The following is a 22,115-nucleotide window of genomic DNA, read 5'->3' as shown; positions in this document are numbered from 1 at the left end:
CCCTTGTCTGCAGGGACAGCAGCCACAAGTCCAGAGAAATTCTGGGTGGTGTTACTGTTGAACTGCATTTTCCCCGTAATGAAAACATTACCATTATTTGGGTGGGGAAGAGACCTTTAGGTGGCTTCACTCCAGTCCAGGGACCAAGGTCCTCTTTCCCTAGACTTCAGTCGTGGTTCTTCAGAGCCTCTAGGGCAAAGATTTTGAAGCTTTTTAGACAGAGAAGTCATTCTCAAATAAAATCCTTACATGGGAGCCAAACATAAAACTGATACAAATCAAGTCAGATTGAGGTTGATGGATGGGGAGGGTGGCGGGGGGCGGGGGGGAGTGTGGGGTGGGGAAGTGGTTTCAGAGCTTCCCTTTCTATCTTCCTAATGTCTCCCCAAGACCCTGGGGTACCCCATGGAGCTCAGGGAGCCCTATGGAGCACAACTGCTACACATTTGCCTTGTGGGTGGTCTAGACTTAGTCATGACATCATCCCAGTGTATGGACTGTGTGTCCTGTGTCGCTGGGGTGAGGTCTGGGGAATGCGGGGTAGTGTGTATGTAAAGGAATGGAAAAAGGGAGGGGACCTTCCACTGCTTCTCCTTTGCACTCTTACCATAGATGGCCCCTGGGCCTCCTGGGACTGCTTCAGGCCTGGCATGATGGTCCTTAAGTTCTTTCTTTCTTTCTTTCTTTCTTTCTTTCTTTCTTTCTTTCTTTCTTTCTGTCTTTTTCTGTCTTTCTTTCTGTCTTTCTTCTTTTTTAGGGAGAGAGAGACAGAGAGAGCATGTGAGCAGGGGAAAGGGGCAGAGGGAGAGAAAGAGAATCTTAAGCAGGCTCCATGCTCAGTGCAGGACCTGACACGGGGCTTGATCCCACAAAGCTGGGATCATGACCTGAGCTGAAATCAAGAGTCGGACGCTCAACCGACTGAACCAGCCAGGTGCCCCTGGCGTGATTGTCCTTAGAGGGAAGCCAACCCTCAGGGAATGTGCTGAATATGATTGTGCATCTTCTCTCTTAGCCAAAAAGCTCAGAGCTATGAAGAAAACAGCTTCTGGCCAGGCCACCTGTGTCTTTAGGATGAGATGTTTCCATCGGAGAAATATCCATGAAGGTAGCTTCCAGCCCGTGTGCCTGGGTTAGGAACGGTGTCTCCTGGGCTCGTGCAGGAGAACACCTATGGGACCGGCTTGTTCCTTTAACCGGCTGAACAGGGTGGGGGCCGACTCGGGGCGATTTTCATTTTGGTAATCCGTGATGGCAGTGGTGGCAAAGGTCACCTGCATCACCACCGCCACCAGATACTCAGAGATCTCCTCTAACATTTGAATCACACGTTGCAAATTTACAAAGCCCTTTCACAGGCTGCCACATTTACGTGGCATACCCGCCTGCCAGGTAGGGGCCTCGATCCTCAATGATTCTCCGTTTTATAGATAAGGAATCAGCTTGGAGGGGTTATCTGACTCAAGCAAGGTCACAAAACTAGTTAGTGGCAGGGTGGGCACGTTCCCAGCTGACAATCAAGTCTCTGATTCTGAATCCAATGCTATCTTTACTTTTCCACAGGTGCTTTCAGCTGTCAGACGTAGCAGCTCCGGCTGGGAGAGGAGCAAGGTGCAGGAAGGCGCTTAATTCTAGCGGGTTCTCTGCAGCCCCTTCTAAATCTCCCATGATGCTGCCTGCCTACCCCTCCCTCCTTCCCAGGCTAGGTAGATTGGGGCTCTTCCAGAGCACATTCCCATTGTTATTTTTTGCGCTTCAGCTCCACGTGTACAGCTATTTTTATCCTGTACTAGAAACTATTAGGAGGGGGAGAAATGTTAATTGGTATTATTACGGCAAACTGGGTCCTAGTAACATTGCAATTCAGAGGTAAGCTCTCCGCTCCCCTCCCCTGCCTTTTAGGCGAAGGTAGGGATTTTATTCATTTGGCTGCCAGCCAGCACAGGTTTCCTTGGCTGGTGCGGGGCCCGTGGGGAGAAGTATTCAGGACTCTGACATATATTGGACAGGCCGCTGGGCCTGCACTCCACGGTGAGTTTATGAGGGAAGGATGTGGGGGCGGGTGAGCTGTGATGAAATTGGTTCTGTTTGATCCACCGAAGCTAGACTGGAAGGGATAGTGTGTCTGCTCAGGAAGCTCTCCTGGGGTGCAGCTTGCAGGGTCTTTGTGAGAGAATCTGGGGCATTTGTATTCATGGCCCAGCTGAAAGCAAGAGATAGCAGCGCTCACAGTTGTGTCCTCCTAAGCCAGAGTGAAGAATGAACAGATTAGAAAATAATAGCAATGAAGTCAGACAAGTTTTGCTTAACTTCCAGAAGGAGGAAAAGAAATGGGATTCAACGAACAGGCTGTCTGCTGGCTATCTGGGTTCGGATCCTGACAGTTTCCCTTCCCCACCATGTGACCTCAAGCAAATCTCTCATCCTCTCTGACCTCAGTTTGCTCATCTGTAAAATGGGGCTGGTATATTTGCCTCTTGGGGCTGTCGTGAGGATTCAAGCATGTTGCACACAGCATATAGTAAGGATTCTGAAAAGTGAAGCTTTTCTGGTGAGATTTTGCTCATGTGTCTGGAAACTCCTGAGGGAGGCAGCAGGAGATGGAAAATCCAGATTCCAGCCCAGTGGGGTCTGCTGACCGCTTGGACCCAACCCACGGCCCATGATATCTTCCAAAGCCTCTCAGTGCCCTCTTCTCTCCCTTTTCTCAGTTTGATTTTGTGGGACCCTAAAACTTTTATTTTTTTTGTAATGCTTATCGCTTTTTAAAAATTATTGTAGCGATATATGTGTGTGGAAAACATAGAAAAAGAATAAATAAGAAAATGACAATCACCTGAAGTCTTATCACTTTCAGAAAATTATGATTGATACTTGAGTGTATTCCATTTCTCTTTTTTTCTATAGACATGTACTTTAAATATATACAAAGTGAGATAATATACCATATAACATATATATATATGTATATATATATATATTTTATATCATGTCTTCTTCTTTTTATTGTGAACATATTCCCATGTGATTAAATATCCTTCAGGCTCGATTTCTAAAGACAGCCTAGTGTTTCATAATGTAATCTTTGCTCTTCTGTTCTTTATCTTTAAGGTTTCTGGTTTTTTTTTCTCAATGCTTTTTCCTTCCTGTTTCCTTTTTACCTGTTAATTTTTACTTTATGGATTGGATTTGCTCTGCTTTCCCTCCTTCTGGTGATTTGGGGAGTATTCATCCTACTTAAACTTAATAATGATTACCCTTAAGTTTTTGAAAGCATATTTAAACCCATAAGCATCAAAGTTAAGAATTACACAGTATGGTTTTATGTCCTTCCCTTCCCCATTTGCCCATTTTTGCTACTATGCTTTAGGTTTTAAGACCCATGCTAATAATTTTTACATTCTGGTCACTTCAATTTCCCTTCATTCCTTTCAAAGATTGTTTGACATTTCTGCCCTTCTACCACTGAAATTATTCTAAGTAGTTAGACACCTCAACCAGCTTATCATTGTTCATGTATCTCTTACCCTGCACATTACCCACTGCGGGTTCTTGATTTTGCTTTGTCTCTTGGTGGATCAGCATTCGCCTTTAAAACTTTTTTTTTTTTTTTGGCCAAGAAGGAAATATTTGTAATGTAATTTATTTAGCCCTTGAGTTTCTGAGAGTGTCATTCTGTTGACTTTACATGTAAATGACAACCTGGGTGAGTATTTTTCTTTCCTCAAAGTTGTTGAAATTTCTCCATTGTCTCTGAGCAATGAATGTAGGAGAAAAGCCTGAGACCCATTGGATTTTGATTACTTTTTTTTAAGAGAGACTGAGAGAGAGAGGGAGAGAGAGCTGGGGAGAGGGGCAGAGGGAGGGAGAGAGAATCTTAAGCAGGTTCCACGACTAAGCGGGGCTCGATCCCATGACCCGGGGTTCATGACCTGAGCCGAAATCAAGAGTTCGCCCTCAACTGACTGAGCCACCCAGGCGCCCCTGGATTTTGATTCTTTTATAGGTTTTCTTTTCTTTTTACCTGTTTGAAGGTTCTAGTATTTTCTCTAGATATTAAAAAAGTTTATCAGGATATGTGTCCATGTTGATTTAATTTCTTTTGCATTGCATTTAAATATGCTCTTTTAATCTGCAGCCTCAAGTTTTCAACCCTGAAAGGATGGTGATGATGATGATGGTGACTATGATCATGATGGTCTCTGCTCTGGGCTGTTCTCTTCTATGCATGTATCAGTCCCCTGGTTTTGTTGTCTAGGCCTCTCTCTTTTCCTCACTGTCATGCAAGTCTTGGGAAAGCTTTCCAAGTGTATCTTTCCATCTTGAACTTAATTTTTTGCAGGACGCTTTTGCTGCTGACTGCTTTCCGTGAGGTTTTAACTTCAACCTTTCACGTAAAGTTCCATGACTCCACATCCTTCCTTTTAGGTGAGCTGTGGCGGGCAAGCTAGGGCTGAAGTCTGTGTCTGGTCCCAGCCATTCTTTACATATTGTCTACTGCTTTGGGGAGCCCAGCTGAGGAGTTGCAAAAGAGACCATGTGGCCATCAAAGCAGTTAATATTTACTATCTGGTCTTTCTTTCTTTTTTGTTTAATTTATTTTTGTTTTATTAATGTTTATTTATTTTTGAAAGAGAGAGATGGAATGGGGGAGGGGCAGAGAGAGAGGGAGACACAGAGTCTGAAGCAGGCTCCAGGCTCTGAGCTGTCAGCACAGAGCCTGATGCGGGGCTTGAACTCATGAACTGCTAGATCATGACCTGAGCCGAAGTCAGACGTTTAGCCCACTGAGCCACCCATGTGCCCCACTACCTGGTCTTTTAAAGGAAAAGTTCATTGACTCTTGCTGTAGATACTATTTAGTTTGATTTTTTTTCCCCCAGCAAAAGTCCTCTTGAATCTTACTGAAAAACGAGTAAGAAAAATTTCCAAATATTCCCTTTCTCTTTTTCATTATGTTAAATCTATCTCATAATAGGAGGATATTTCTTGTGATTCTTTCATCTTTTTATTTTTATTTTCTGGACGTGTAATATCCCTTTTGCATATTTTTTTCTGTTTGTTCAGCCCTCTGTGGAGAGGTTGTATGGGGAGGTGAGACGGGTCTACCAGAAATCAGTGTGGGCTCCATTCTGAAACATTTAGATTTCCAATACCTTTCTCTCTCTGTCTCTTTTTGTATGTGCGTTTGTGTTTCACTGAAAAGTCAAAGTCACCCTCATAGTGAGTGATATGTGAGATTAGCAGAAGGCGAGATTCATTCTTCCCACTTTATGCAGTAAAAGGAAAGAGAGACACAGAAAGGCTGTGATGAAAGGATCAGAGTTTTTTTTTTAATTTTTTTTTTCAACTTTTTAAATTTATTTTTGGGACAGAGAGAGAGACAGAGCATGAACAGGGGAGGGGCAGAGAGAGAGGGAGACACAGAATCGGAAACAGGCTCCAGGCTCCGAGCCATCAGCCCAGAGCCTGACGCAGGGCTCGAACTCACGGACCGCGAGATCGTGACCTGGCTGAAGTCGGACGCTTAACCGACTGCGACTGTGCCACCCAGGCGCCCCGAAAGGATCAGAGTTTTGATTTTAAACCCCGCCTTCTTGCTTTGAAGTCCCCAGTCCCATTTCTCAGCTGATAGCCCCACCTCCAGCTGTCCTGACCTGTCCTGACCTGGTTTCCGTGTGGCAAAACCTTCCCCAGAGTTCTTTGGCAGCTGAGGCTCGGGGAAGGCTGCAACTCTGTCGTTCCAGGGATGAGCTGGATAGAGCCCCAGGAGGGAGGGGGAGCCACGCAGCCAATGTTTTCCATGCAGCTATTTTTGAAAACATTTGGAGAATTTATGATTTGAATTCTTGTTATGTTGTACCTGAATACACCCGTGACCATAAGCGTTCTTGCCATTGGCTTCCACCTGGTAATTCCCACACCTGGACTTTCAGAAGCAGAAGGTGAGAATGTCTACCTGCACGAAGCCCGGTATATTTGCTGCGCTTCTGAGGAAACATAAAATATTGTTTGGATGTGGTTCTCCTTCACTACATATGTTCTCACAGGCTAGCAGGGTGAGTGTGTGTTAAGTGTGCATGTCCAAGGGGAGAAGGGAAGAGAAGGGGCAGGGCGTGGGCGTGCTTCTTTGCACAAAGGTGAATTTGAAAATCAGGCATTTTCACAGTTTGGTCAACCCCAATTGTCTGCACTTCTGGAAAGGAGATGTGAGGCAGATCATTGAAACCAGCAGATAACGAATTATTTCTACTTTGTTTTGGGATACTTGGTATTAAGTGCAGAGGAGACTGTCAATTCACACTGGCCTGCCAGCCCTCACCCCTCACAGATTTCCCCTCTGGTCTGGTGTTAAAACAAGCCCAGATTGGGGCGCCTGGGTGGCTCAGTCAGTTAAGCGTCCAACTTCGGCTCGGGTCATGATCTCGCGGTCCGTGAGTTCGAGCCCTGCGTCGGGCTCTGTGCTGACAGCTCAGAGCCTGGAGCCTGTTTCAGATTCTGTGTCTCCCTCTCTCTGACCCTCCCCCGTTCATGCTCTGTCTCTCTCTGTCTCAAAAATAAATAAACGTTAAAAAAAAATTAAAAAAAAAAAAAAAAAAAAAAAAAAACAAAAACAAGCCCAGATTCTCTGACATGCTGACCGTAGGTCCGAATGTTGTTGGGTCAGGGGTGTGGGAATATGAATTGAAAATGCCCAAGGGGGTGACGTCTGGGTGGCTCAGTTGGTTAAGCGTCTAACTTCAGCTCAGGTCATGATCTCACCATTCGTGAGTTCCAGCCCTGCTGACAGCTCAGAGCCTGGAGCCTGCTTCGGATTCTGTCTCCCTCTCTCCCTGCCCCTCCCCCGCTCACACTCTGTCTCTCTCTCTCTCTCTCTCTCTCTCTCAAAAATAAATAAACAAAAAAATGCCCGAGGAGGATAAGCTCCGCATAAAACCTCAGGACTGGACCCCCACCCATCTTCTTCTCAGGGCGTCGCTAACACCGTTTTGTGCTTCCCCTGAAAGAATCTCACAAAATCAATTTCCTCCAGCCCACTTACTGCCTTTCAGCCTGTCCCAGGTTCTTCTCCGTACGGCCAAGGATATATGATCATCCCATTTCACATTTACTGCCATTCAATTTGCTCCCAGCTTCTCTTGAAGGATAGATTATGACCACAGAGGTTGAATTTCAAATAATAAAGGAAGGTGGGAAAATCTCTTCCCAAACAAAAAATCTTATTGGTGTTGAAAACAACGCCAACGTTATTTAAGTTCTCACCCTGTGCTTCTTCATGCAGTTTTTAAATTATGGGCTCTGTCCCAGAAAACTGTCTGCTCAGGAGAACTTGTCCTCTGAGTCGCTCTCTTTGTTCAGACAGGCAGCCCAGAGGGTCCGAAAGCTTCATGGCCGCGTGGCAGGAGGTAGGCGGCAGCTGTGACGAGCTCTCTGATTTGGTCACGCCGTGTAAATTACATGCCTCACCTGGGCTCATGTAGATGTGTGTATTGACACTTACTAAGTTGCATATTTCAGGGTTGTAATTGCATCCCGTGTCCCCACATTAGAGACGTGAAGGGAAAATGAGGGCTTCACATGTCCCTAGAGATGTGATTATGATAACAGGCAGACCCTGTTTGCTGTGCTTGTCCCGTTCGACATTTAGCCCGGCTCTCTGCTGCGGGCAGCGTCATGAGTGGATGCGATTGGCGGTGGCATTGCTTCCCACCTTGGGTTCCTTGGGTAACTTTGAGCTGAACTTTCATATTCACATGGGATAACGTGTTCACCGTTAAGTGTGCACCTTAGTGACTTTTCACCTGCAACCTGTACCCAAGTCAAGAAATGGAACGTTGCCCGTTCCCAGAATACCCTCCGGTGCCCGCTTTGAGTTTCTACTGCCGCCTTCCCAAGGACGGTCACCCTCCTGACTTCTCACGGCGTAGATGAGGTTCTCCAGTTTTTCCATAAGTGGGATCATGCGGCACACACCCTCTTGTGTCTCGTTTCTTTTGCTCTGCTTTATGTTTAGGAGACGGATCCCTCTCACCGAAGTAGGTATCGTTTGTTCATTCTTATGGTTGTATAGCATTCCGTTGTGTGACTCTAGTAAAATTTGTTCTCCTGTTTTATTGTCGATGAGCATTTGAATGGTTTCCAATTTGTGCCTTTTATGAACGGCGCTATTCTTAATACTCTTGTGTATGTCTTCTGGAGACCACAGATTCATATTGCTACTGCGAACATACCTAGGAGTGAAATTGCGAGGCCGTTGCGTGCTTTCAGCTTTAGGAGATACTGCCAAATATAGACTATAGATGTTTTTAAAGGGCTTTTTAGTTGTGAGAGGCTGGCTGATATCCTCAGCAGAAAATAACAGAAAGAGGGGGAGCTTTTCTTTTTTCAGACAGGCCAGCGTTGTGGATTTCAGAGGGAGATAGACCCGGCATACTAGTTCAGCAAGTGTTTGTTGAGTGTCCACTGTTTTAAGTGGCGGCTGTAACAGATTACCGCATAGTTGGTGGCTTAAGACAACACGAACTTATTCTCCTGCAGCTCTGGAGGTCCACGGGCTCTGGAGGGACATCCATTTCCTTTCCTTTTCCACCTTCTAGAGCTGCACTGGCTCACGCCTCCTCCCTCCATCTTTAAGGCCAGTAATGTAGCATCTTTCAAACCCTCTCTGCCCTGTCTCTGCCTTGCTCTCTCCTCTGTGTAGTAAAGTCTCCCTCCACCACCCTCATACAAGAACACTTGTGATTGCATCTGGGACCCACCCACATTATCCAGGATAATTATCCCATCTCAGCATCCTTAACTTAATCACATCTGTAAAGTCTCTCTTGCTATGTAAGGTAACGCACAGGCTCCAGGGATTAGGGCCCGGATCTCTTTTGGAGCCATTACGTAGCCTACTGTACAGGGAGATACCATCCTCTCTTGATTTGTACCATGTCATCTACAGAACCTGTCTTCATGGAACATCAGCTTCCTACGTCACAAAATTGCCCAGCTGTTCTGCTATTCCCGATGATGTTTACTGCATCGTGGGGAAAGGTTGATGGAAGGGACCAGAGTAGTGTATTTAAAGGATAGAAGACAAGATTTGTTTCATCAAATTGTAATTTATTTCCAGTGATAATAGAGACTCTTAAGCAGGTAAGAAGAAAACATATCAAAATACAAGACACCATAAGTGCAATGTGGGATCTCAGATTGGATCCTGGAACAGAAAATGGACACGCGTGGAAAAATTGGTGAAGTCCAAATGGAAGTTTATCGTCTAATTAATTTTGTTTTCGGAATTGTACCATGGTTAGGCAGGATATTGCCATTAGGGGAAACTTGGTAAAGAATATGTAGGAGCTCTCTGTATTATCTTTGCAATTCTTTGATAAATCTAAAATTACTCCAAAATAGAAAGTTTTAAAAAATTCAAGGCATCCACTCAGGTATAGTAGAAAAGCCCAAATTCTACTTGTTCATGTGGTTTAGGAGACAGGGTCCAATGTTGGCAGAATGAATTTCGAAGATCCAAATGGTAAGGATGAGGCTTACCAAATACATAACCACTGAAGTATAAATGGAGATGGGTGGGTGTGAGGCCAATAAGATGATGCATGTTATCTTGGCGGGAACATATGGGTCCTCAGTACCACCCAAGCCTCCCTCCCCACCTCCACCCCACTCCCCCTGCAGGGAAGCTGGAGCTGGGGGCTAAGGGTGCTGCTTGGGTGTGAATGGAGAGAGGCTGGCCTTCAGTCTCTGATTGATTCATCAACTCCTCCTGCCCTCCCCCTCCTCCCTTCCTGGCCCACTGAAGGGCTCAGTGTGTTAAGGGCTCCCCGGTGGCCAGCCAGCTCACAGCTGAGTTGTTATCTTCCCGCACACACTTATCTGGGCACGGTTAGAGCTTCCTAATAAAATTTGTCACTGAATTTAATCCCATCACTGTCCAGACCCGGTGATTAGTCCCTCTGGTTGTTTTGGCTTTTGCTGTGTACCTGCAGCCTCTACCGAGGAAATTGGTAGAGATAGGAGCTCACAGAAAGCTCCTGGCCCTATAGAAAGAGAACACAGAAGAAGCAAACCAGGACCACGAATCATGCTACAATAATTAGATACAAATGGCTTCGTCTCCCTCCTGCCCCCTAGCCAGCCCCATTTCAGGCCCATGAGGCACAGAAGCAGGAGAGGGGGGCTGTCTTCTCTGGTCTGTGCTGTGAGCTGCAGAGGCTGGTCTGATCCCCACACTCTGGACAACTCCACGTGCCCCCTGTGTTCCTCCTTGGTCTCCTGAGATGGGGAGGGGGTGATGGACGGGTCTGGGCAGGGGAGAGGAGGCTTTTAGCTCACCTGGAGCCGTGCACCCACACCCCGAAACTGGGTGTGGAATTTCTGGGCCTCATTTCCCCTCCCCTCTGCCAGGCCCTGTGGAATGTCCTGGCAGGCTTCTGTGGTTGTATAACTCTCCGTGCAGCTGCATACTTGATGCACAATTTTGAAGCCCAGAAAGAGAGTGAGTGTGGAGAATGCAAACGGGAATTCTCTAAGGGGTGTGTTTACTCAGCAGATATACTATGGGTGCTCCCCACCAGACACGTAGACTGTATCTGGTGTGTGTGTGCATTAGTGCACTGAGAATCGCCGTGTCTGCAGGTGTGAATGCAAATATCCCCCCACTGTGTGTGTGTGGGGGGGGGTATGTACAAGGGCGCACTTTTCCCTGTGCTGATTCTGCTGTGCCACACAGCTGCTACCTGCCTCCCCCTCGTTCCCTCTGCGCCATCCTGAGAGTCAGATGCCCCTCCCACTTCCTGAAGGTAAACCTGTTCTCTGTAAATCTGCGTGTTGTCTCAGCTCCGTAGTTCTCCTTTCTCAGCCATTGGGGCTTCATGCTCTGTCTTTGGGCACCTGCCAGAAAGGAGGCAAACACCGGAACGGCAGGAGCAGCGGGTACCTGCCATGCGTGTGCAGACAGAGCCCATGTGAGACTGGAGGCAGCCGGCCCCAAGGCAGACAGCCAGGACTGCCTCTCCGAACTGCCTGTCTCTGAGGTCCTGCTCTCAGTGCAGCTAGGAGGTGGCATCTTTGTCATCTCCAGCCCCTGCCCGGGGCCAAGAGGCACAGAATCTCTGCTGCCGGCTAGAATGAGACCCTGTGGGGGCACCACAGGAGCTGTGGGAGGGTGGACAGCTCACACTGGCGACAGGAAGAGGTCAGTCATAAGAAAGCCTCACAGACCAGGTGGCTCAAACAACAGAAATGTACCTATTGTCTCATAGTTCTGGAGGCTGTAGGAGATCAAGGTGTAGGCAGGGTCGGTTCCTTCCGAGGCCTCTCTCGTTGACTTGCAGGTGCCTTTCTTCTCCGTGTGTCTTCATGTGGCCTTCCCTCTGTGTGTTTCTGGGTCCAAATTACCTCTTCTTATAAAGACATCAGCCATATTGGATTAGGGCCACCTCAATGACCTCATTTTAACTTAATTACCTCTTTAAAGATCCTATTTCCAAATACAGTCACATTCTGAGCTGGGGTTAGGATTTCAACACATGAATTTTAGGGACACAGTTCAATGCATAACAAGGATGTCTCTGGCTCCTCTCTGTAGGGGCCATTTCCTAGCTGGCTTCGGGTTAGAGCCAGTGAGCCCCCTCCCCAACCCACAGAACCCTAGCTCTTTCTCCTTCATGAGTGATAAGCCAGTTTTTGGTGTGGTGGCTTACAAATTAACTGCAAAGAAAATGGAGTGGTTTGGGGGGCTATTCTTTGAATAATTTTGGATTATTCAAAATATAGTGGCACATACAGGAACTTTGTGACCCAAGACGGTAGTTGTGTGGCCTTGACCAAATTACTTCACCTCCCTGAACCAGTCTTTTTTTTTTTTTTAATTTATTTTAAATGTTTTATTTATTTTTGGGAGAGAAAGAGACAGAGTGTGAGCAAGGGAGGGGCAGAGAGAGAGGGAGACACAGAATCCAAAGCATGATCCAGGCTCTGAGCTGTCAGCACAGAGCCTGATGCGGGGCTCGAACCCACGAACTGTGAGGTCATGACCTGAGCTGCAGTCGGGCACTCAACCGACTGAGCCACTCAGGCGCCCCTGAACCAGGCGCCCCTGAATTTTATTTTTTAAAATTTACATCCAAATTAGTTAGCATATAGTGAAGCAATGATTTCAGGAGTAGATCCAGTCATTTAAATCTGTGCAATGAGGCTATCGTTGAGGCTTGAGATAATGTGTATGAAATGCTCAAAACTTCTTTGCTTCCTTTACTGTAAGTTATGTTACTGGTGCTCCCACCATTTCTGCATATAGGAAAGTGTGACAGACGCTGAACCCAATGGGCTACTGGCAAATACCTGCTGTCCACACAAAGGAGCTGGAACAACGGATGCTGAGTACGTGGTGCAGACCTAATTCTGCTGTTTCCGAGTGAACCACACTCAGAATGTCATTTCTGCTGATGGTGGGTCAAAGACAAAACCTCTGTGCAGAAATGGTTATTTTTCATTGAAAGCAATGCCTGGTCTCAAGGGGGAACTTTGAACACAAAATTTGAAAAAACTCATGCGGGCAAAGGCTGGAAACAAAAAAGGATGGAGTCCCTTTTCCCTACAGGGACGGCTCTCAGACTTGAACGTGAACCAGACCCAGCTGGGAGGGCTTGTTAAAACACAGATTGCCGGGCACCACCCCCCCGGGTTTCTGATTCAGCAGACTCAGGGTGGAGCCTGAGAAGTTGCATTTCTAGAAAGTTCTCAGGAGATGCTGATGCTGCTGGTCCAGGCACCACACTTGGAGAAGCCCTCCTGCACAGGATTAGTCCTGGTTTAGGGTCCGCAGTCTGTTTCTCCAGTCTGTTCTGTCTCTGCTGTTGTCCTGGCTGCCTGATCTGATTTCTCAGCCTTCATTGGGGGGTGGGGGGCAGGTTTGTTGTAACTTCTCCATCCTTTCCCTGATTTACACAGGATTTTCACCTGTTAATAGGCAACTGTTCCTTTGGCCCTTATTCTTCTCTCCTTTTCTCTTTTTTTACCCCTTTTTCCTATTTGGGCCTCCATATATGAAGAGTAGGCCACGGTGTAAAGCTTCTCACTGATGCCAGCACTGACCCCAATTAGGAGGAGGCAGATGCAAAAACAGCATCTTTCCCATCACTACCCTCATCTTCTGTACTCCATGTGCCTCTACCCCAACACATCAATTCCCTGGCCCCAATTCCCTAATCACTTTGCCAGAGTAAATAATTGCTGGTGTGTGATGACCCAAGGTCATCGCCAATGGAGGAATGTAATTAGGGCCTTCGTTTCCGACCATTTTGGGAGCTGTCTTCCAGCTGACACTTGTTCCTCTGATCCCTTGTGCTAATGTTCACGTCTTCCCTCATCCCCGGCTTTGGAGCCCGGAGAGCTTGGGCTGGAATGGAACTGCTCGTGCGCAGAGTCTTTCCCCACAGAAGGGAGAGGGCCGAACATCGTGTTCCAGGGACTGGGAGCATGGGCCTCCCACCTTTCACGCACACCTCATAGCGTGTGAGTGCTCTCTCATGACTATTTCCGGGAGGGACGTGGGACTAGAAACTTGCCCCGTGCCACATCTTTTTGGACTGTCCAGCACCTCATGGCCACCACTGGTTTTTTCAGTGTTAGACCCTCTTCCTTTTTCCTTGCCTTTGGAGCCCTGCTTGATTTGCGCTTGGGAGAGATGGGCACGCTCTAAGCTTTCTGGGCTGGGAAGGCCCGAGTACCTCGAAATGTGTTACAGTGGGTGGGGTGCTTCAGTGGGAGGCAGAAGCCTTGCCTTTTATTCCTGCCTATTCCATCTCTTGCTGCTGGTGCCACGATGCCTTGCTGGGAGAGATGATGAAAGATAACTGCATTCCAGGTTCTTCTGGAAATGCTTCTCCTGGTCAAAGCAAGGGAGGAAAACATCTTCTTGCCTCTACTCTAACTCCCAGAGCTAAGGCAAGACTTGAGACAAGCTCCATGAGAAGAAAGGGCCAAGACTCTCTTGTGTGTCCTTCCAGCATGCCTTTTGGAATGGGGAGGGGGCTGTCCAGAAAGGAAGAGGACAGTGAGTGATGCCATGTTTTGGTATCTGGTTCTTTCAGCCTCATTTTGGAAGAATGTCAATTTGAAGACTGAGAGAAACAGATTTAAGAAAAGGAGGCCCATTGGCTGTCATCTCTAGGAAGAACATTGCTACAATAAATTTGCAGGGCCCCACATCCCCGTGCCCATGTGCAGATCCCAGCCTGGTGTGCTCGGTCGGTTCTGCTAAGGCAGCTAAAGAGTGTGAGCCTATTCTTGCTCTCTCTTAAAAGGGCCTGGCCTGGCCTCCCCTTCCTGGAGCCCCCTGGGTCCAGGACCCACGCTGTCCCCTACCTTCTTCTCTTAGAAAGCTTTCCACAGACAAGGATGTGTCCTTGATTGCTTGCCCCACTATTCCCTCCCCACTGGGCACCTCAAGCACAGAAAACAAACAAAATATAAGCCTTTTTTCAGGGGTGCCTGGGTGGCTCAGTCAGTTAAGTGTCTGACTCTTGATTTCAGCTTAGGTCATGATCTTGTGGTTCGTGGGATTGAGCCCCACATCAGGCTCTGTGCTGATAGCGCAGAAACTACTTGGGATTCTCTCTCTTCCCTCTCCTGATCTCTGTGTCTCTCAAAATAAATGAATAAACTGTAAAAAAAAAAAAAAAAAAGTAAATAAAAAGGTTTTTTTTTTTTTTCCTTGCTGGAGATCAGTGCAAGAGAGCCCTCTTTGAAACTTTGATTTGGGAATAGGCTTCTATATTGCTTAATATTTGTTCTCTCCATGTGTATTCCCATGTATTCTAAATTTCCCCAACTGTCTGAGGGCTGGAACTGTCAGTCCTTTTAGACTTTCTGCCACAAACACCTCCTAAGCTGCTCAGCACATCAGTTATTGTTGGGGGATGTGATGCGGACTGGGAAAACAATGGCCGCTGCCTCCAGCTCCATTCCCGTGGTAACCCCCAGAGACCTCAAGGCAGGGGCACAGCGAAAAGGGAGCCCAGAGTAACAGCTCAGCCTGAAGGACCTGGAAGTGGAATCGAGCTGTCCCCTGACTGCTCCCTGGGTAAAGACTTCCAGATCTGCATCGATAGGCCTCAGCCGTGAAGGGTGAACCCTCATCCACCTACTCTCACTTGCCTTTCTTACCCATGGTCTCCTGAAGGTTTAGACATTTGCCATTGAAAAAGACAAGGGGCGGGTGTTGGTGAGTCGGGACCTACCCTGAGTTAGCAATGAGGACCTTTAGGTGTGTACCACCCATACCTGAAGCATGTGGACACAGAAGGGAATGTAACCTGAGAATTTTCTTCAGGCTTGAGTCATCTCGTTTCTGAGGCCTCTAAGCCTTGGGTGGTAGAGTGCCCAAAGGTGGGGTCCCTGCCTGGCTTCCTGAGCCATGAAGTGAGAGACCTAGGATCAGACTTACCCACCTGGGCCTCTCTGGTTTTCCAGTTTGCCCAGAGAAGCTCCAGGCCAGAGTGGAACAGAGTCCTTACTCACAGACATGCAGAGATCATTCTGGAATCTCAGAGAGAGAGCTGAGAGGCTGAGAGGTTATGAGTCCAACGGGACAGCACATCTGCCTCCTTGGCTGTTGGCTCTGGGGAAGGCTGAGCCGGTACCTTCAGCTCCATCAGTGCTGCACTGAGGGGAGAGCTGGCCTCTCTGGTCCCCCAATTATCCCTGGTCCCTGCAGCCACCTTGTGAGGACAACTCCTCAGCAACCAGGTGATGGAAGAGTCGGGGAGGGGGAGTGAAGTGAACATGATCACTTGCTGCTGATAGAACAGTAATGAAATTACCGGGCAGTTAGAGCTGCCCCATTAACAGTGGAGTCAGTGTGTCAGAGACACTTAGGGTATCAGCGCTCCAGATGTCATCCTGGGACAGACGTAGAGCTGCTCACGTGTCCTACCTGCCTTTGTGGGAAGACCCACCTGCTCTGCAGGAGGAGCACTCCCTTCCCTTTAGAAACCTTGCTGTGTACCCCTAGCTGAGGAGACATAGAAGGCCAGGGTTTTGCTTGGGTGATTTCTGAGGCCTATGAAAGCTGATGATGTAGAAGCATTATGTAGAAGCTTCTTTGAGTGCCAGAGAGAACCACAGCCTCCTGGACCTGCATTCTAGTCTCATCTCTCATAGTCACTTACTGTGTGAGCCTGATCTACTTACACGGCCTCTATGGATGCCAATTTGTTCATCTGTAATGTGGAGGGATCCTATGGAACAGTCCTCTTCCTTCCAGGAGGAGGGAAGGGATTTGAGATGCAAAATAGGAGCGAGTGTCCAGGAAGGAAATGGACAATGATGTGACTGAGAAACATTTCATCTGGTGTCCTTAATCTGGAGTCATTTGGCCTGCACCCCCCACCCCCCACCCGCCCTGCTGGGCTTTTGGAGAATGATGAACTCTGTGAAATTGTTCATTAAAACAATGGATGAAGGAGCATTTTCCAGAACTTTTGAGAAGATTCTCAGAGAGGTCTTGGCCCTTACAAGGTGAACACCCACTGGCATCTTTTTGCGGGAGCAGCCTGGACCTCAGCCACTAGATTGGGAAGGCAGGCTTCCCCTTAGAAGTGGCACCCCACTCAGCAAACTTGGCCTTTCATCCAGCAGATGGAGAGAGGCTTGCTTCTGATTCTAAATGAAGCTGTCAGGGAAGATGGAGAAGCACGACAAGTGGAGGCAGTCACATGTGACAGGGGAGACAGAGAAGGAGAGATTTCTGAAGGGGCTGTGTTTGCCTCCTCACCCCTTTATAGGAGCAGAGCTGGGACCATGAAGAACAGGATGTAATTTCCCTGGGCGCTGGTTTCCCTGAAGTGGATCAACTGTGGATTGAAGTGGGTCAGAAACACTGATCAGGCAGAAGTTTCGGAGAGATGGCTCCTCCTAGCTTCTAAACCCCATTGAATGTGAACCTGGCAACAATTCTTGGCCTGGATGGACTTTGGGTTGCCCTTATTTGTGGGTGCTCCAGGTGCAAGATTGAACACTGTCAGGGATCAAGTTGCCAGGTTAACTAACACTCGCAGTATCAAACCATATGGCTCCAAATAAGGGGCCAGAAGCCTGGGAAACTGTGGAGAAGGGAAACAGTCAACTGGACAAAGTGGGAATGAGGTAGAGAGCCATAAGCACAAGCCCAGGTGAAGTTCTAAGGTCAAGCTTATGCCTGAGTATCTATCCATCTGGCAGCTGATTTTTAGCTCATTGGAAAAAAGGGATTTGTAAAGCTTGACCTCTGGTAATAAGCCAGTGGTCTGCCACCAATTCAATTCCATCTAAAGCAATTCAATGAGCAAACCAAATATTTGTGAATTACCTTTTGTGTCTTCAGTGCCTTACCAGGTACTAGCAAAGATGTCTAAGAAATAAAAGGCATTATCTCTGCTTTGATGAGCTCATCAGTTAGCTGGAGAGAATAAACGTGTATAGAAGGAATAGCTAGAGAGAACCATGGCTGGGCTATGTGTAAATGTGCATCAAGAATTCAGTGTCTGGTTAAGAGTTCTTCGCTATTCTTATACCTCCAGTTCACGGCTTCTAAGAAATGATAGCATCCAGAGTCCCTGGTGTCGCTTCACCTTTTTCCATTCCAGGCCTGAAAACATGACCCGTGATTGTTTTCCTCGGGGGATAAATAACATATAGGTGCTGAGGGAATGAGGTTGTGCCTGATTAGGAGATGAGGAGGTGTGGCTGTTCGATTAGAGGTTGCTCTTTCCAAGAGATCAAAGAATGTGGTTTCCTTGACTTCCCTCCATCTCTTCCACCTTGCCCATCCTTCCTATGCCTTCTGCCTCTGTCTAAGCTGACCATATGACTGGCCACCCTCTTCAGTAAACCCCTCGTTCTCCAGAGGGGGGAAAAAAAGCCCTGACTTATAGCATATGCCAATCTCTGTGGTGTAAATAGTCCCATTGTGGTGAGCTCACGCTGATTTAACAACCAGATCACAAAATTCCTAAAAATGTAATAATCAGCTGTCCTGAGCTGGCAACAAGCTGGCTGCAGCCCACCACTATTGGCTCCAGATCACCCTGTTGACCTGAACATCACTGACCACTTCATGGAGCACTGGGTCCAGATCTTACTGGAAGAGTAGTGGCTTCCATAAAATATGAGCTTAAGCACTCACTGGGCAGTCTCCAGTGGGAATATGAAGTTCAGGGAAGAAAATGTAGCTCCATTTAGTACCTCGTAATCCAACATAATTATCAGAGACAGAAACCGAACATTGAGAGAGAGGGATGGGGGGGGGGGGTCTGTGTGCTTGTTTGGGTTCTTAAACTTAGGAGAAAAGCCTATCTTTTTGAAATATGCTGTGTGACCTGGACAGAAAAAGTGGTTTAGATGACCTCTGAGGATTATTAGAAAACTTTTTTATTAGAAAACTTTCCATTTTTAGAAAACTGATAATCACGTGAAGTCTTCCGATGAATTAAGGGATTAGGGCCCCTCCGTTTGCAAGATGGTAGCCTGGTCACCTTCCAGTCTCTTTCACTGAGCCCATCTTCCTCATACCTTCCAGTCTATTTTGCTGCAGGGTAATCCCCTCCCTCGTCCACAAGAAGTCAAATTACCCCTAGTCCCACTTCACAGGGCTACCTATTTCCTCCAGTTTCCCCTTCCCTCCCCTCCAAGTTGAGAGCCCTGAAGGATTGAGGAGAGCCTACCCATCAACTGGATAACAGGGACTGAGTCTAGGGGGTTATGAGCACCTGCAAACAGGGAAAGAGGGGACGAGTCCAGTTCAGCTTCTCCAGGTGATGAGCTTTCCCATCCTGGGCCCCCGTGGGAGCCTGGCCAGCCAGCTGAAGGTCTCTGAGGGGAAATCAACCAGAAATGTCAGTCAGGCAGTGGAGCGGGACCAGAAAAATCAATGCTGAATTCCAGATGCCAGGAGGGCAGGGGAGGGAGGATGGAAGGATGAAATGAGAGCATTTGTTTGCAATTCTAATATAACAAATCAACAGATCACCAGGCAAAGATGCCTAATGAAAATGCACATGATGGACGCGGGTGGGTGGAGAGAGGAAGGGAGGGAAGGAAAGCCCAGGCACAGGCCTACTGAGGAATTCAGAGGCGTCTGTGTCCACTGTGACCCTGCTACCAAGAGCAAGGGCACCCAGACCAGCTAGCCTGAGGCGGGAGCCCCAAATCTGCCCCTGACCATCATGTGGCCTTGCCCCAGTTACCTTACCTTCCTGCTCCTTCATTTCCTTCTCTGCAAACGGGGGCCATTAGGAACACCCACCAGATAGGGTTTTCATGAGGATAAAATGAGGTAACTGGGATACCCAATGCCTGTTGTATGGGAACAGCTATTATTTATTTTCCTATTTAAAACCCTCATCAGGGTGCCTGGTGCATAAAGCTAATGCCCTTCCCCTCCTCGGGGCAAATTGAAGGCTAAAGAAGATGGAGAGGTTGGAGCCCAGATATCACCATCCAGGCCACGTCAAGGCCTTCACCAGGTTTCCTCTCTGGGCCCCTCAAATAAAACCAACAGATCCAGTCTTCTCTAATTCTGCTTTCAAATCACCTTCTATACAACATGGGATAGGTATTTAATAGCACAGGGTCTGGATTTCCTCGTGTGTGACGTCATGGTAACAGTGCCTAGCTTAGCAGGCTATTGCAGGGGTGAAACGCAAGGTATTCTGGGAAGGTTTTTTGTTCTTAGCTCACCTTTACTGGTGTGTATGAAGTGTAGTCTCTGGTGTGAGTGGGCTATGTGCACTATCTCATTTAACCGTTAACAACCGCAAGGAGTTTGTACTGTTGTTCATTTATGACTCGGGGAGAGTTAGTCTGACTAGTTATGCCCAAGGCCATACCTGCCCGTCTTAGCCTCAGCCTGGTGGTCGCCCTGCCCTGAGGCCTTCTCTTCCTCCATCTGAGCTGGTGTGCTTTTCTCAACATGGCACAGAGCTGAGTTGGACCTATTAGGGGGATAGCTCAGTTTTCAGAGCTGGGCGAACAATCCCCTTCATCGAGAAGTACCTGTGAGTTTTTCCCCTGTAATTGTGGCCTTGATTTTTACCAGCTTATCATGTGAGCGTGAGAGACTGTGTCAACCACATCAGAAGGCAGAATCTCTGAGGGAGGACATAAGGAGAGCCCAGCAGGGTTCCCAGTGACAAGGAGAACTTCCTGACATTCTTCGGTACCACCCAGAGCACTCCATCCCGCTGGAGGGGGTGAACAGAATCTCTTAGGAGATGCACAGAATTTTGTTTTCATGCTTCTCTCTTTCTTTCCTTATAGACAGAAAAGTGAGGTACTTAAATGGTCTGACCATGAAATTGGGCAAGATTTTCCAAACCGTATACTTGCCCTCTTTTCACAACCGGGCACATTTGAAAGCATTTTGGGTGTGAAAGATACCATTATCTACCCAGGAGTGAGTATCACAGTTTTGTAGGGGTGATGTGTGCTATAGAATAAAAGTTTGTGTCCCCCCTCAAAATTCATAAGTTGAAAACCAATCCCTAATGTGATGGTATGTGGACAAGGAGATTTGGGGGAGGTGATTAGGTCATGAGAGTAGAGTGCCCTTATAAAACAGGCCCCACTGAGCTCTCTGGCCCCTTCTGCCTTATGAGGACGAAGCACGGAGAGGGCTGTCTATGACCTAGGAAGTGGGCTCTCACCAATGAATCTGCCGACACCTTGACCTTGGACTTCTCAGCCTCCAGAACTGTGAGAGGGAAAGTTCTATTGTTTATGAGCCATTCATTCTATGGTATTTTGTTATAGTAGCCCAAATGGACTAAGAATGCAATAATTGCTGATTCATCCCATGGAGATAGGTCATTTGTATACTCTCACCCATGGCAATACAACTAGACGTGTCTGTGTATCTGTGACGTGTGTTCCTTGGACATGCCCCACAGGGGCTCTGTTGAGGGCAAATGAGTGGATACTGAGGCAGGCATGCCCACTCAACTATTGTGAAGAGAGGGCTCCAAAAGCTTAAGAGAGAAAAATCAGATGGTTTGGGATGTGAGTTACTCCAGAAAACAAACAAACAAACAAACAAAACTCTTCTCATCTGCTTCAGAAACAACAGAAGGAGCAGGGGGCAGATTTGGAATAATCCAAATTAGATGTGGCGAGGTGATTTGGTTGGCCAGATCGGGAATTTGATGAGAACCAAGCTTAAGGAGAAGCCCTTTAATGGGCCTGATGGCGCCAGTGTTCACTGTGTGGGAGCAGGGATGGTGGCTGTCAGATTCTTCTGCACTTCTAGAAAAATGGACTCGCATGAACACTCTACAGGTGGTGGGTAGCACAGCCCTCAAATGTGGGGAAGGCGGAGAACGTGTGTGGCTTAGTGGACTTGGTGCCTACCCACTGGTAGTCATACCCTCACTCAAACCTGACCATCCCTCCCACCCCACACCAGCACAAACCTTCACAAGATGTGCACCAGGCTGCCTGGGCTTCCTAGAACGTGTATCCCTTGCCACCTGCCGCTCAGGGTGCTCACAATGCAGCATATGGTCCTCGTTGTCCACAAGGGAGTTAATTCCTGAAAATATATCTGAGTAAAAGGGCATTGCTAAGGAGGGTGAGGTAAGTGTTTGGTTCAATTTCCAAATTGCAGAAGTAAAGTATGTGTGGGAGAGAATTTCAAAATAAAAGTTTCAGGTTCTAGACAAAAAAATAATAACGAGGGCTAAAATTGAGCAAGAGAATGCTCTTAAGTTCACCGAAATGTTTTGGATCTGGCTCAGTTTGTAAGCAATGCTTTTGGGGAGAAGGGACCGTGTAAGGGGGGTCCCCTGGAATTCACAGAGAGAATGTGTGGCCAGTCGATGCCGGCTTGAGTACACAGAACGATGATCATTGAATGGGTTCATGGTCCTCTCTGCTCATTGATAGGATCAGCCTATTATTGTGTTTCCTGGAATGGAAGCACACATTTTTAAAAAGAAGTGATGCCAGATTCGTTTTAATTTGAGAGAAGTGCCAATTTAGAAAATGAAGGGGAACCCTGGAGATGCTACATGTTGGTCTTCGGAAAGTTTCTCCGCTGAATCCTCCAGTGACAATATTTTCCCTTCAATGTAATG

The 22,115-nt window shown here is 47.4% G+C and overlaps 1 protein-coding gene across 2 annotated transcripts in view; it reads left to right on the top strand.

The window, feature by feature from the left end:
- PLXNA4 (plexin A4) overlaps nt 1-22,115 on the top strand; it is a 362,709-nt gene that overhangs the window by 38,564 nt on the left and 302,030 nt on the right. The window contains exon 3 of one of the 2 annotated variants that reach the window (XM_053897778.1): nt 16,794-18,249. The exons of the other annotated variant lie outside the window; for it this stretch is intronic. Within the exon in view, the coding sequence (XP_053753753.1) occupies nt 16,794-16,892 (99 nt within the window). The 3' untranslated portion in view covers nt 16,893-18,249. Of the gene's footprint in view, nt 1-16,793; nt 18,250-22,115 lie in introns of those variants that run through there. 2 annotated transcript variants of the gene reach the window in all.

Source organism: Panthera pardus, unplaced genomic scaffold, assembly GCF_024362965.1.
Source record: "Panthera pardus isolate Hobbes unplaced genomic scaffold, ASM2436296v1 HiC_scaffold_8, whole genome shotgun sequence".
Classification (NCBI taxonomy): Eukaryota; Metazoa; Chordata; class Mammalia; order Carnivora; family Felidae; genus Panthera; species Panthera pardus.
Note: the sequence above shows the minus strand (reverse complement) of the source record. Positions and strands in the feature narration are given on the sequence as shown.